The sequence below is a fragment of the Heteronotia binoei genome, chromosome 5 (assembly GCF_032191835.1).
Source record: "Heteronotia binoei isolate CCM8104 ecotype False Entrance Well chromosome 5, APGP_CSIRO_Hbin_v1, whole genome shotgun sequence".
NCBI classification, from domain to species: Eukaryota; Metazoa; Chordata; class Lepidosauria; order Squamata; family Gekkonidae; genus Heteronotia; species Heteronotia binoei.
Window position 1 is genome coordinate 33,202,226 of NC_083227.1, and position 16,588 is coordinate 33,218,813.

A 16,588-nucleotide genomic window follows, 5' to 3' on the forward strand; every position below is an offset into this window, starting at 1 on the left:
TGGCAGTGAATTCCACACATTAATCACCCTTTGGGTGAAGAAGTACTTCCTTTTATCCGTTTTAACCTGTCTGCTCAGCAATTTCATCGAATGCCCACGAGTTCTTGTATTGTGAGAAACGGAGAAAAGTACTTCTTTCTCTACTTTCTCCATCCCATGCATTATCTTCTAAACCTCTATCATGTCACCCCGCAGTCGACGTTTCTCCAAGGTAAAGATTCCCAAGCGTTTCAACCTTTCTTCATAGGGAAAGTGCTCCAGCCCTTTAATCATTCTAGTTGCCCTTCTCTGGACTTTCTCCAATGCTATAATATCCTTTTTGAGGTGCGGCGACCAGAACTGCACACAGTACTCCAAATGAGACCGCACCATCGATTTATACAGGGGCATTATGATACTGGCTGATTTGTTTTCAATTCCCTTCCTAATAATTCCCAGCATGGCGTTGGCCTTTTTTATTGCAAACGCACACTGTCTTGACATTTTCAGTGAGTTATCTACCACGACCCCAAGATCTCTCTCTTGGTCAGTCTCTGCCAGTTCATACCCCATCAACTTGTATTTGTAGCTGGAATTCTTGGCCCCAATGTGCATTACTTTGCACTTGGCCACATTGAACCGCATCTGCCACGTTGACGCCCACTCACCCAGCCTCAACAGATCCCTTTGGAGTTCCTCACAATCCTCTCTGGTTCTCACCACCCTGAACAATTTAGTGTCATCCGCAAACTTGGCCACTTCACTGCTCACTCCTAAATCATTTATGAACAAGTTAAAGAGCATGGGACCCAGTACCGAGCCCTGCGGCACCCCACTGCTTACCGTCCTCTACTGCGAAGACTGCCCATTTATACTCACTCTCTGCTTCCTATTACTCAGCCAGTTTTTGATCCACAAGAGGACCTGTCCTTTTACTCCATGACTCTCAAGCTTTCTAAGGAGCCTTTGATGAGGAACTTTATCAAAAGCTTTCTGGAAGTCAAGGTAAACAACATCTATCGGGTCTCCTTTGTCCACATGTTTGTTTACCCCCTCAATAAATGTAACAGGTTAAGTGAGGCAAGATCTTCCCTTGCAGAACCCATGCTGAGTCTTCCTCAATAACCTGTGTTCATCAATGTCCCTTCTCATTCTGTCCTTGATAATGGTTTCTACCAACTTTCCCGGTATTGAAGTCAGACTGACTGATTGATTGATTTATTGCAAGCATCCCTCAGCTGCAGCCCTCATGCCAGGGATGGAAGTAAAGGGCTCATCCTGTGCAACAGCACCCTACATCATGCAGTGCTGGAGTTCAACTTGAAGGGAGCTTTTCACATAGGGACACATTTATTTCTTAACATCCAGCTTAATAGGAAGTTCTGGAGTACTTGAAAGCTATTCAGGGGTGCATGCTGGTAATTAATAAAGTTACAGTTATGTATTGAATCCCTTATGTTATTGTATGTGTATGGTGTTTGGTGGGGTGGTGCACAGCGGCACACAATTCATGTGCCTCTTTTGGTTGATGTGGCCCTGTGTGAGCTGTACATACAATAGAAGAAGAAAATATTGGATTTATATCCCTCCCTCCTCTCCGAATCTCAGAGTGGCTCATAATCTCCTTTATCTTCCTCCCCCACAACAAACATCCTGTGAGGTGGGTGGGGATGAGAGGACTCTCACAGCAGCTGCCTTTTCAAGGACAGCTCTGTGAGAGCTATGGCTGATCCAAGGCCGTTCCAGCAGCTGCAAGTGGAGGAGTAGGGAATCAAACCCGGTTCTCCCAGATAAGAGTCCACATGCTTAACCACTACACCAAACCGGCTCCACAGGAAACCACAATGTACAGATAATAATAAACCAACAAAACACTGTGTATAAATCATCTCAAATAATTATGCTAAGCCCCAGGGGCGTAGCTAGGGCTTTGGGGGCCCGGGGCCCAAGATTTATGTGGGCCCCCCTACGTGTGCGCATGCCACCGGAAACAGGAAGTGACGTCACTTCCAGCGATGTCACTTCCGGTGACATCATGCCACCGCCGGAAACAGGAAGTGACATCACTTCCTGTGACATCATTTCCCCCGTGCCACCTGCCGGAAACGGGAAGTGATTCCTGAAAACTTATACTCTGGAACTTTTGTTGATCTCTGAGGAGCCGGTGGACTTTGACCTAGGAGTAATCCAAGTAAAGTTAAGCCATTTTTAAAAAAAACCGGGGCCCAGAAGTATTTAACAGCACTGTGCCAACAGCAGCCATGCCAGCACATTACCTATCATTTCCCCAGGTGATCCAGGTTACTTTTTAAAATCTTCTTGGGGACTTCTCCGTGGCTGCAGAAGTTCTGTACCGATGTTACCTGGAACGCTTTGAAAGGAAGGCCAGGATCACGCACAATCGCTATTGCGGGGGTGGCCGAACTTGCTTAATGTAAGAGCCACATAGAATAAATGTCAGATGTTTGAAAGCCACAAGGAAGGAAGGAAGACAGACAGACAGATGATTTATATTCTGCCCTCCACTCTGAGTCTCAGAGTGGCTCACAATCTCCTTTATCTTCCTCCCCCACAACAAACACCCTGTGAGATAGGTGGCACTGAGAGAGCTCTCCCAGAAGCTGCCCTTTCAAGGACAATTGCTACGAGAGCTGTGGCTGACCCAAGGCCATTCCAGCAGATGCAAGTGGAGGCGTGAGGAATCAAACCTGGTTCTCCCAGATAAGAGTCTGCACACTTAACCACTACAATGGGAGGGAGGAAGGAAATGGATGGGGAGGGAGGGAGAAGTGGAAAGAAATATACTTTAACTTTAAATGCACTCTCCAAGTCACCAGCTAGCTTGGCAAAGTGATTTAAAGAGACAAATGCCTTCTCCAAGCCAGCTACAGGGCAGTGGGGATTTCAAGAAACCTGGACTGGCCACAAAAACAAAAGCTCTGTGTTAGAAACTGCGTTCTCATGGGGAATTTGCAACCTCGAGTGACAGACATGTCCATTCACAACCAATTTTAGATCCAAAACCTTCAGGAGTAACTCAAGAGAGTTTTGAGAGCCACACGATATGTGTGAAAGAGGCACATGTGGCTCCCGAGCAGCAGTTTGGCCACCCCTGTGCTACTGGTAACCCCCAGGTCCTTGAACTCAAACTGCACTCCCCAACAGGCTGTGGCACAGTGGAGCAGTCCCCTCTACTCCAAAGCAATTTGGGGCCAGTCTCCATCAGCCTGACCTACCTCAAAGGGTTGCTGTGAGGACACAACACAGCTCCTTAGCTGAGATCAAAGTGCACTGGACAGAGGAGCAGATCAACACAGCAGGCAGGGGACCCCTCCACCCCCAGCCCCCGGGGCTGTGGCGGCACGGAGGCCATTGGGCGTGGGGAGAGCCAAACTCACTTAATGAAAGAGCCACATAAAGTAAACATCCGATGTTTGAGAGTTGCAAGACATGCGCATCAGGGGAAGGAAGGAAGGAATCACAGAATCCTAGAGTTGGAAGGGACCTCCAGGGTCATCTAGTCCAACCCCCTGCACAATGCAGGAAACTCACAAACACCTCCCCCTAAATTCACAGGATCTTCATTGCTGTCAGATGGCCATCTAGACTCTGTTTAAAAACCTCCAAGGAAGGAGAGCCCACCACCTCCCGAGGAAGATGGGGAAGGAGAGGTGGGAAGAAAGCAACTTTAACTTTAAATGCATTCTCCAATCTGCCAGCTGACTTGGCTTGGAGAAGCGATTTAAAGAGAGAAATGCCTTCTCCACAGATCAATTTTCCATTGTACCCTATGAACTCAGCAAAGAGAAGCCGAGATAGGACAAGGGGGGGAAGTATTCTGCCATATATAGAAGGAAAAAGGCAACAGAGAGATGGTGCAGATGTACCTGTGGGATCAGGGAGTAGAAAAAGGGGGAGGGTTTTGAGAAGCACAGGAACAGAAACACCTGCATGGCTAGGAGGAGTATCTGTATTTCTCATTAGCTTTGTATTACCTTTCTGAGGCTTGTGACACTGGAGTACAACCTCTGAGTGGAGACAGGGTAAATGAAAGAAGCAAATTTATATACATAATTATGTTAGATTTTTTGCGCCGAGCAAGGATACAGCGACTGGGCCAGACTTTTGATCTGAGCCATGAAACTGTCCATGTTGCCCTCAACGCGGTAAAGTCCAGCGGGAAGCTCTCCACCGGCAGCCCTGCCGCCTCGCTCCGCTCGCGGGCCGCCGCCCGCCTGCTGCTGCCCCCGCCGCCTCCAGCTTTTCCTGCCCTCCCTGCCGCCGGGCCCCCAGTGCAGCAGCCCCAAGAGCAGCAGCAGCGGCAGCCTCTGCACCGTCCCTCTGCCCATCGCGCCGCGGAGCCACCGGCCGGGAAGGAGGGGGAGAGGAAGGAGCTGCGGCGGCTCGAGGGCGCCTCGGGGACGCTGCGCTCTGCCCATGGCGGCGAGCGGCGCTTCGCGGACTCTGCGTCGGGGGGGGGCTCCCACCGGCGGCCTGCGCCCGCCCGCCCAGGGTCTAGCCGCGGGGAGGGAAGCGGGAGCCAGTGCCTGACGGTGCCCGAGCGGCCAGGGCTCAAGAGCAGCAGCAGCGGCAGCCTCTGCACCGCCACCGTCCCTCTGCCCATCGCGCCGCGGAGCCACTGGCCGGGAAGGAGGGAGAGGAAGGAGCTGCAGCGGCTCGAGGGCGCCTCGGGGACGCTGCGCTCTGCCCCTGGCGGCGAGCGGCGCTTCGCGGACTCTGCGTCGGGGGCTCCCACCGGCGGCCTGCGCCTGCCCGCCCGCCCAGGGTCTCGCCGCGGGGAGGGAAGCGGGAGGCTGGAGCCAGTGCCTGATGGTGCCCGAGCGGCCGGGGCTCTGCGAGGGGCCCCCCAGACCTGCAGGGGCCCCCGAGACCCGGGGCGGGCCGCCCTTCCCGCCCCCCCTCCCGACGCCACTGCTAAGCCCATCCATATACTTTATCTTTCATCGACTTTTATGCAGTGTACTTCATAACATATCAATCAAACTCATAGTCCATAGATCCACTTTTAAAGAGAAATCCAATCTAGGATGCTTGAAATCAAAACCAGGTACTGATTTCTCCTGCTGTTCTCATGTATTTGGAACCCAAGTAGGTCCATTAGTCTCTGTGGGTGAGCCTAAATCAGCTCCTCGCTTAGAAAGGAGGGGGCTGGGGTAATCAGTGAGGCTTCAGGGCAAATGCTCTGACCATGGCCCTGCATCAATAGTAGTCAGATCTATATCTATCCCCATACCAAAGATCAAATCCAGTGTATGACTTGTTTGATGTGTGGGACCTGATGCAACTTGAGAAAGTCCTCTTTATAGTACTAGTGTTATGTCTCTTGAATAAGCCTCCACACCAGTCTTCAAGTCTGTTTTATTATCTGCACATCAGTCAATACACACAACATAAAACCATATCCTACAGCTGCAATGACCACTCCCTACTTAACTTATATATAACCCTCTTAAAGGGACATACACCACATCTCCCCCTTTGTCAATTCATAACATAGACCTTCATCCAAACAGGTGATTTTCTTGTTCTTCTTGTCCTCTCCGTTGCTACAGCTGGCGATGCCTCTTGAGGTAATGGTTGTGGTACTAGTGTCTCTTGAGATGTATCCAAGAGTTCCGGCTGATCCCTTGAATTAGTCCCCTCACAAACAGGACCAGCCTTATTTTGAATCCCTGGTAACAAGAGAGAGTCGTCTAATTCAAAACTCCTTCCACTAGAATGTGCAGGTACAAAATAAGACGCATTCCATACTCGCCCATCTGCTAATTTATAAGTATGTGGTCCTCTCCTCTCAATAACTTCGAGGGGCGGGGTGAACCGGCATTCCGCCTTTCGTAAGATTCCCGGTCTCTTTACTCTAACAAAAGAGCCACACTCAAACTTAACATCCTTAGCACTTCTACGCCTATCTGTATATGCCCTATATTTTTCTTGCTCCTGATTCATTCTTTTCCTCAATTCTGAATCTGATACAACATCAGTCCTTGCCTTTAGAATCCCAGTAACATTTAACTTAGTACGCATCTCCCTCCCATGCAACAATTCTGCTGGGGATCTTTGTGTTGTAGCATGCCTTGTTGCCCTATATACTTGTAAAAAATCAGTTGTAAAGGTAACCCATGCCTTTCCTTCCAGTTTAGCTGTTTGCAAGCTATCTTTCAAACTTCTATTAAATTGTTCAATCTCTCCATTAGCTTGCGGATAATACACTGATGACCTCCTATGTATAATATTCCGCTCCGCAAGGAATGTTTCAAACTCCACGGAAGTAAATTGGGTGCCATTATCAGAGATCAACTCCTTAGGGTCCCCTTCCCTACTGAAAACTACCGCCAAAAACTTAATCACAGCAGCTGACGTGGCCTGTGATGTAAATGCTATCTCTGGCCACTTACTAAAGTAGTCTATCAATGTAATAGCATAGCGACATTCAATAGGGGCTGTATCAAAAGGACCCACAATATCAATAGCAACTTTTTCCCAAGCAGAATGTGGGAATGCAACCGGCTGTAATGGTGCGGGATGTGTAACCACTGTCTTATCATGTAACTGGCAGGTGACACAAGCCTTAATGGCTGCCTCCACTTGTGAATCCATCCCAGGCCACCAATACAAATCACGCAATCGTTGTTTTGTGCGTACAATTCCTTGATGTGTATCATGAGCAAGGGCTACAAATGTAGGTTGCAATTCTTCTGGGACAAGCAACCGATGTGTACCTCGTAAAATACAGCCATTTTGTAATGAGAGTTCATCACGTACTCTAAAATAAGGCAACAGTTCTAACTCCATTCCCTTATCCCTACTAGGCCATTTATTCATCAAAAATCCCCTTAGTTTCTGCTGAACTGGGCATGCCAAACATGCAGCTTGAAATTTCTCTTGTGTGACTGCAACCAGAATGCCTGAAAGCAGTGCAACTACTTCTACATCCTCTTCTGGCAATGCACCCGAGGATGGCAAGGGAAGCCACGACAAACAATCAGCTGTTACATTTTCTGCTCCTGGTTTATATTCCATCTCATAACTAAAACAAAGCAGTCGTGCTGACCACCTAGCAATTCGATTTCCTGCTCTTCCCAATCCTTTTGATGTCAACAATGTTATCAGGGGGCTATGGTCAGTGCGTAATTTAAATTGATGACCCCACAGATAAGTTCTCCACTTTTCTGTGGCCCAAACACATGCAAGAGCCTCCTTTTCGACCACAGAATACTTTCTTTCAGCCTCAGTCAATGTTCTTGATGCAAACACGACTGTCTTTTCTACCTTGCCTTCATGGAGCTGAGTCAAAACAGCTCCCAGGCCATATTCAGAAGCATCAGTTGTTACAGTTATAGGCAAAGATGGATCAAACAACGCCAAAGCCGGGCTATGAATGATCAAATCTTTTACAGTCCCAAAACTAGCCTGAGCTGCAGATGACCATATCAAGGCTGTACTTCCACGCAACAGTCCTCTCAATGGCTCAGTAACTGAAGCATAATTAGGGATAAATTTTGCATACCATGAAGTCAGCCCCCAAAAAGAACGCAACTTTTGTAGATCAGTTGGAGGTGGTGCCTGCATAATTGCTTTAACATGATCTACATCAGGTTTCAACCCCTCTGCTGAAACACTATGTCCCAAAAAAGGAAGTTCCACCTGCCTAAGTTTACATTTCTCCATATTAAGTTCCAGTCCAGCTGAACTAATACGCCTCAATACTGACTGTAAATTTCTCTCATGTTCTTCTGGGGTCTTTCCAAATACAATAATATCATCCAAATAGCACTGCACCCCATTCTGCCCCTTAAGTATTAAAGACATCATCTTTTGAAAAGCAGCAGGGGCCGAGGCCAATCCATATGGAACACGCTTAAATCTAAACAACCCATCATGTGTAATAAATGCTGTAAGGTCTCTACTTTCTTTATGCAACATAACTTGGTGATATGCACTCTGCAAATCCAAGGTGGAAAACATCTTAGCTCCTGCCAATTCAGAGAACACTTCTATATGTGGCAATGGATGACTATCAATCACCACAGCCTTATTAGGTTCTCTCAAATCTACACAAAGACGTATACTTCTGTCTTTCTTTCTTACCACCACTATGGGTGAGACCCATTCTGATGAGTCCACCTCCTCAATAATATCCTTCTCCATCATTTTCTTAAGCTCTTCTGACACAGCATCTCTCACAGCAAATGGCAATCATCGTAACTTCTGTTGCACAGGGATCACATTAGACCTTACTTTTACTTTATGGACAAACCCCTTTGCACACCCAATCTCCTGTACCAAGGTATCCCCATTTACAGAAGTATTCCCACTCTGTATATACTCAGCCTCCAGTTGTGGGGCCACAACACAGCCATCCACTTCCATCAGCTTTAATGCAGCAAACAAATCCCTGCCAAGAATAGGGGTACCATTAGGCACAACATAAAATTCTGCAGGTGCACAACTTGCACCACAATTCACTTCAGCAGATAGGCAACCACATAAAGGTATTTGGTTCTTTAAATAACAAACCAGTTGTAATTTTGGTTCCACTAATGGTACATTCCCCAAATATTGCAAATACAATGCCTCAGATAGTATAGAGACTGCTGACCCAGTATCTAACATCAACTCAATTTCAGGACTCTCCCCCAAGGGACTAACAGTTATCTTAACAGTACACATAATTCTTTTTGCCTCAGAGGTACTTCTATTTCTATTCACGTTCAAAACATTTACATCAGGTACTTGAATTACATGCACCTGATGATTATTCTGACGGCTATAACAGGTCTTAAAAAAATGTCCAAATTTTTTGCAATGACTACATTGTACTCCTTTTGCAGGGCACTTAGGGTCATTTGCCAGGTGTTGTATAGAACCACAACGGAAACATGTTTTTATTGGCATTCTGTGTCTCTGGTTTCCTGGCTTTCCAGCCTGTTCCTTCAGTTCTTTTACAGAGTCTTGACTTTGTCTTGCCACTTTCTGCAACAATTCCACCTCTTTTATTCCATCTCCAGTGCCCAAACTTATCATCTTGGTTTCATTCAAGCCTGCTTTGGTTTGGGTTGCTATTGTTATAGCTTTATCCAAAGAAAGTTCTGGTTCCAAAAGTAGCCGCTCCTTTATGCGAGGTACAGCTGTCTTTTCAACCAGCTGGTCTCTAATCATCTCATCAGCCAACACTCCAAACTCACAGGGGCCAATTAAGTCTCTCAAAACTGCAATGTATTGTAACGTTGACTCCCCCGGTTTCTGTTCACGCTGACGAAATTTATAACGATTAGCAACCACATTAACCTTGGGCACAAAAAACCCCTTCAGTGCAGTGAGAGCCGTCTCATATTTATCATCCACAAGAGGGAGTGTATAAAAAATACGCTGTCCTTCTACTCCTAGGGAGTGAATAAGCAATTTAAGCTTACGTTCTTCAGACACTGCAGTGTCACTAATTGCAAGCAGGTAATTGTCAAACATACGAATCCATGCAGTAAAAATAATTGGAGGCTCACCCGGATTTTGCAAAAAAGGTACCGGTGGATTCAGAGGCAAAAATGCCATCCCAGCTTCGTCACCAATTTGTTATGTCTCTTGAATAAGCCTCCACACCAGTCTTCAAGTCTGTTTTATTATCTCCACATCAGTCAATACACACAACATAAAACCATATCCTACAGCTGCAATGACCACTCCCTACTTCCTACTTAACTTATATATAACCCTCTTAAAGGGAATACACCACAACTAGTTAGATCAGGGGTGTCAAACTCTTGTTATTAGGGCCGGATCTGACATAAATGAGACCTTGTCGGGTCAGGCCATGTTGGGCCGGGCCATGTGTGTTCCTATTTAAGATTAGGTAGCAGAGATAGAAACTTTATAAAGGACACAAAGTTAAAAAAACCACCCAACTTAAAACATGCTGAAAACATTAGCATGTGTTGGTTCTAAAGGTGCTTTCTTTGTATTTTTCTGATGGGATCCAGGGATCTGGGCAAAGGAAACTCTGTCTCTTTCCTTCCTTCCTCAGGGGACTAGAAGGGGGAGGAGCCTCAGCCAACAGAAGGAAGAGAGGCTTGGCTCAGTAGCTCAAAAAGATTCTATGACAGCTAGCCTTCCTGTCTCCCCTTGGAAGAGCAATGATATTGGGGAGGGGGAATTGATGCAGCATTCAGCTTGCAAGCATGTATATGTGGTAGGTGAATAAAATGTATTGTACTTGACTGTAGAGGAACAGCCTTGCTAAAATGCCAGTCTTGTCCTCTGAGGTGTCTGAGCATCAGAGGGTGTTTCCCTCCTCTGCTGACAAAAGAGCCATTCTCCTGGCTTTCCCAGCCTTCTCTCCCACTGGCAATACTTGGTCTCTATAGGAATTGCAGACTGAGAGGACCAAGTTGCCAGTTCCCTGCTTAGCATTGTCAGTCCTAAGGGAAATCAATCCTGACTGTTCCCTGGAAGGCCAGATGCTGAAGCTCAAATACTTTGTCCACCAAATGAGAAGGGAGCAGTCACTGGAGAAGATCCTGATGCTGGGAAAGACAGAAGGCAAAAGAAGGGGGCGGCAAAAGATGAGATGGCTGGACAGCGTTACTGATATAACTAACATGAATATGAGCAGACCAAATGTAATCAAAGGATATTCATTAAAGTGTGCAAGAATATTTCAAAAGAATATTAGCAATAAGAGCTAAAACAACAACAAAAAAGACCAAACAGTTAAAATGCTAGCTGCACATTAGGTCATTAATTCATGCTTACCAGATGTTACAGTTCTGGGTTGGTCAGGCAGCTCTTGGCCAGGCAAGAGCCTGGTCCATCTTGAGGTTGGCTCATTATACCTCCTTGATAGCTGGGGCTACCTAATGAACAAAGTAAGACTAAGGCTGATTCTCCACTAGCCTTGTCCCAGTTTTGTGCACCTTTTTCCTGCAGCGCTTCTGCCAGATTTTGCATATGCTGCCTCAGAGCCGCAACTATTATTTTGACCTGTTGCAACACATGGCCAAAAAGCGGCCACTTTGTGATTGGATGGAGGGGCTATCTGCAATGTAACCCATTCCTGGTGTAGTGTAAATCACAGCACTAAAGAATGCTTACAGGGCTCAGGGCGTACTATAGGCTCCAGGAGGATTGGCTATATCAGGGGGTGTGGCCTAACTTGCAAAGGAGTTCCTGCTACAAAAAAAGCCCTGCAAACAAACAAAAGTCAATGGAACAGCGAATATTTGTTTTTCCTGCAATGCAGTTTGCTCTCATTTGTGCCCAATCAGTGTGAATCTAGATGTCTTATTATAGATATAAATCTACAGATATGCATGCGTTTGATCTAACATCAGCTTTGGTAAGTATATCCACTAAAATAATATAATGGATTCTTAATAGCATGGAGACAAATTACGAACATTACAAAGAATGCACTGAATGTATTCAGAATCAGAACCCATCTTTGTCTTTCATCATTAGATATTCTTTTGTATTCAGATGAGGCCTCAGTAGAATGATGTAGCATTTGGGAAGAAAGATAAATCCCAGTAAGCCCAAGCTGGAGGCCAAGATAGAGAAGACCTGCACAGCAACCATGTATTTCCCCTTGGTGCTCAGGTAGGTGGGCACAAAGGACACCCAAACACTGCAGAACACCAACATGCTGAAGGTGATCAGCTTGGCTTCGTTGAACGCCCCAGGCAGCTTCCTGGCTACAAAAGCCAGAGTGAAGCAGACAGTGGCCAAAAAACCCATGTAGCCAAGTGCAGCATAAAACATGGCCACAGACCCTTCGTTACATTGCAGTATAATCTCTCCAGGCTGGGAGTGTGTGTCAGAGTCTAGGAAGGGGGGAGAGATGCTCAGCCAGAGAGTGCAGATGCCCACTTGAATACTGGAACAGGATAAGACAATGGAGTTAGCCAAGCTCTTTCCCAGCCATTTCCTCATCCTGCTCCCAGGCTTTGAAGCCATGAAGGCCACCACCACAGTGACAGTTTTGGCCAACACAGAAGAGACCACGATGGAAAAAACGATGCTAAAGGCAGTTTGTTGGAGAAGGCAGGTCACCTTCTGGGGCTGACCAATGAAGAGAAAAGAAGAGAGAAATGAAAGTAGGAGGGAGACCATGAGAATGTAGGAGAGGTTCCGATTATTGGCTTTAACAACTGGAGTTTCTGAGTATTTAATGAAGATTCCCAAAACAAAACTTGTGATTAGGATGAAGAAAAGAGTAAGGATGTTTAGGATGATACCCAAAGTTTCTCGACAGGACAGGAAGGTGGTGTGCTTGGAAACACATTGATCTTGGGTTCTGCTTGGATATTGATCTTCTGGACACTTCTGACAATGACTTGCATCTGGAAAGGACATATTAGCTTCAGTATCACTACATCTGCTATACCTCCATGATAATATTTTCATTTTCACATTTAGTACTTCTCTTAATTATCATTAATTCAATCTACTATCAAAAGATTGCAGGTGTTCTAGATACCTCAACAACATTATCCAGAGTTACTCTATTCCTGATGATCTCCTAGAGGCCAAAAATGACAATTTCCAATTTAGGGGTTGGATATATATTTCAGAGGCATTGCTAGATTGTTCTCTAATCCTAAAATCTAAAGTAGCCCCTTGGTTTAGTCTAATCAAATCTGATCATCTGAGATCCCCTTACCTGGTTAATGTCTCCAGATTTAACATCCTTCACAGCTCTTCGTTTTCAGACTATGCAAACAACTCTGTTAACTGGTTGATATCCTCACACCCCAACAGAACAATGTTTTTGCATTTGTGGTTTGCCCATGATAGAGAACCTTCCTCATTTTGTTTTAACTTGTCCACTCTACAACGCCCCCAGAGTTAAACTTCTGGCCGGAATACTAACCACCTTAAAAGAACATTCGGAAACTGAAAAGTTTATATTTCTGTTATCTGAAAATGATGCTCATATATCCTATAGAGTCTCTTTGTTTGCCCTTGCAGCTAAGAAGATAAGAGCAAGAGTGATATCAAATGTTGTAACTTCTAGAAGTTGGCCCTTCTGGGGAACTTTTAAGATGAAGTCTGGGAACTTTGGTGTTTGTGTTCTGTTTTGTAATGACCAATGGCTATACACAATAAATTTTTGCCTGACTGACTGACATTCAGTGAGAATTTATTCGAAAGCATGCATTTGCTTGCTAGAAAAGCAGGCCAAAATAGAGATGAGGGAGAAGTCAGGAAGTAACAGTGCGTAACAGGGATGGAGCTGGAAAACTTTCAGAGTCAGATTGGCCTCCTATATTGTGGAATGTCCTGGATTTAATGCTCAGCATCACAAAACCAGTCTCTGATAATACTATGGATATAGCCCCCAGACTCTGGACAATGAATGCCAGCCTGTCTTGGAAGCTTAGCAGGCAGCACACCCAATTTACCTTCACCACTGCCCACTAAGCTTTTTGGACCAGGCTTCTGTGCTTCAAACACCCTTTAAAGTCACAGAGTCCCAGTCCAGTTCAGTAGTACTGCCATCAGTCTCTGAGCTGTCGACAGAGCCAACCTCCAACCCGTCTCAGGAGTTAACAAGAACCTGCAAGGTCATCTTGCAGCACAAAACAATGAGATAGCACTTTAATTTGTAGCGAGCAGTCTGGGCAGTTAGACTTAGATTTGAGACTACAAGAGCAAAGATTCCACAAAGACGTTTATGATCTATTATGTTCAATTTATTATAAAAGACAACACTTGTAGGAAGGGAAGAAAATAATAAAAACCTATTCTTATCCAGACTTGATAACGCAGATGTATAATTACCCAAGTCACAGCAAGCAAGCATGAGGATGTATAGAGTTGCCAAGTCCAATTCAAGAAATATCTGGGGACTTTGTGGGTAGAGCCAGGAGACTTTGTAGGTGGAGCCAGGAGACTGAGGGTGGAGCCATAAGTAAAGTTGTGACAAGCACAATTTAACTCCAAAGGGAGTTCTGGCCATCACATTTAAAGGAACCACACACCTTTTAAATGCCTTCCCTACATTAGAAATAATGAAGGATAGGAGCACCTTCTTTTGGGGCTCATAGAATTGGACCCCTGGTCCAATCTTTTTGAAACTTGGAGACCATTTTGAGGAGAGTCATCAGATGCTATGCTGAAAATTTGGTGCCTCTACCTCAAAAACAGCCCCTCCAGAGCACCAGATACCCCCAGATCAATTCTCCATTATACCCTATGGGAATCAATCTCCATAGGGAATAATGAAGCGCCCATTTCCCTCCCCCCCCACTGTTTCTGATGACTCTGAAGCGGGGGAGGGCCTGCTCCCACCAGGGGATTGGCATTTCTACTCATGAGTTGCTGAACTTCCAACTTCTTCAGAGTAACACACAGCAACGAAAGGTTCAATGTTACCTTTCCTATGCAAACAACCTCTGAAAAGATTGTGCAACCAGTGGCGGGTCTGGGCTGCTTTCACAGCCACTGGGAGCAGCCATGTTGTTCTGCCTGCCACCCCTGCCCCCATTCCGCCTTAAAGACACAGACACACCATCCCAAGAGGAAGCCTTTCCAAGTGGAGTCTGAAGCCTCTGGATGTGGAAAGGCACATGGTGGCTGTGGGGGTGGGGCTTCCCCCACCAGCCAGCTGACTGATAGCAGGAAGGAGCCTGGGAAAGTGGGAGAACCCCCACTGGGACCTGGGGATTGGCAAGCCTAAGGACGTAGCACGAAGTAGTTCTTAGCATTCAGCCAGGCACAGGCCCAGTGCTATGGGTTCTGGTGACCGTAGGCCGATGGCTGTTCCCCCACCCCCCCTGTCTGTTTCCAAAAGTGATGTCATCAGGCTGCCCGCACCATGTGCGAGTGCTCACCCCGGCACTCCCCTGCTTCAAAGGGAGCTGGCTGGCTCCCTTTGAACCAGGGGGGCTGGGGTAAGAGTCACGCATGGCCCCGGGAAGCGTCTTCAGGTGTGGGGAGGGAGGTGGGCAAAGGCAGGTGCAGGGCAGCGGCCGCGGGTAGGCAGCAGAAGGTGATGGCAGCTGCGGGGAGGCTTCAGAAGGTGGCAGGGAGGCATCGGAAGGCAGCAGAAAGTGGCAAGGAGGCGGCAGAAGGTGGTGGAGAGGTGGCGGAAGGTGGTGGGGAGGCAGTGGAAGGTGGTGACGGCCACAGGAAGGCTGCAGAAGGTGGTGGGGAGGCAGTGGAATGTGGCAATGGTCATGGGGAGGCTGCAGAAGATGGTGGGGAGGCGGCGGAAGGCAGCAGAAAGTGGCAAGGAGGTGGCAGAAGGCGGCGGGGAGGCGGCAGAAGGCGGCGGTGATCGTGGGGAGGTGGCAGAAGGTGGCGAAGAGACAGCGGAAGGTGGCCGCGGCCATGGGGAGGAGGCAGCTACGGTGAGAGGGGGTGCCTCATGGCGCCCCTAGGCCAAGTGGCGCCTTTATTTATTTATTTATTTAGGATTTATATCCCGCCCTTCCCACGAAGTGGCTCAGGGCGGCTTACAACAGAGAATCTAACATAAAATTAATAACATTTAGATGTATAAATATTTAAAACATTTAAAACCTTAAAACATTAAGCATCATAACAGAAGTCTGGAAAGCTACGTTAAGTTTCTCGTCAGTCAGGTGTAAGCTAGCCGGAAGAGGGTTGTCTTGCAGGCCCTGCAGAATTGAACAAGGTCCCGCAGGGCCCTCACCTCCTCCAGCAGCTGATTCCACCATGTAGGGGCCATAACAGAGAAAGCCCTATCCCTGGTGGATTTAAGGCGGGCTTCTTTTGGCCTAGCGAGAAGGTTTTGGGTTCCGCCGGAGGCGGCCGCCTATTTGGCCTACTCCTACGCGCTGGCCCTGGCCAGGCACAGAGTCTAGGTAGTTACCCATCTGGTCACAACTAGAAGACACACATGAGGACTAAGGGGATCTTAGCCTCAGTAGCATGAAGACTGAAGGACTCAGCCTTAACAATGGCTTCTGCATAGCCAAACTTATGCTCAGTTTGGGTTAGCTGCTGGGCCCTAGCAGCCAACCAGAAGCAAGCATGGTGATATCATACCACTACGCTAATTGCTTTACACTTGCTTGATTTAGGGTGCCCTTGGATTTCACTCCTTGGCTGGATGGAATCTGTTAATTGGGGAGCTAGCACTAGGTTGGTACCACTCCCACCTGAACTCAGCTATCTGAAGGCCACATTCCAATTTACCTATCTCTGCAGGCTCAGGCAGCTAGTCTGCAGTCAATAGGCCTAGTTTGGGAACTTAAAGCAAAAAGGCCTCTTGACCAGAGTTTGACGTTAGGCCAAGAACCAATGTTTAGTGATTCTTAGGGACAGAATCACTACACAGGCAAAGTAGAGAAAATGCTGGCAAAGTGATCTAAAAATCTGATTTGGTATAAGGCACTTTGTACATGGCGGTGTGATGAGCTAAAAGGGACAAATTGAGGCTTCGATGGCACTCTTTTTGTCTCTGCCTCCTCCCTCCAATTAGAACTGTGGTTTGAACTTACCTTCCTGAGTAGAAATTGTTCCTTCCACGCATGGAGAACAATCGTAGCAGCAGTGAGGTTCTCCTTCCCTAATCAGCTTAGTGAATCCAGGTGGACAGTTGTCAGTGCACCTTGAATGAGGCAGGGTC

General features: G+C 46.9%; 1 protein-coding gene across 1 annotated transcript; it reads right to left on the reverse strand.

Annotated features, from left to right (window-relative positions):
- Positions 1-11,421: 11,421 nt before the first annotated feature.
- Positions 11,422-12,345, reverse strand: LOC132571924 (vomeronasal type-2 receptor 26-like). The gene has a single exon (XM_060238716.1). The coding sequence runs from the start codon at positions 12,343-12,345 to the stop codon at positions 11,422-11,424; it is 924 nt and encodes a 307-aa protein (XP_060094699.1).
- Between the last annotated feature and the right edge of the window lie 4,243 nt (positions 12,346-16,588).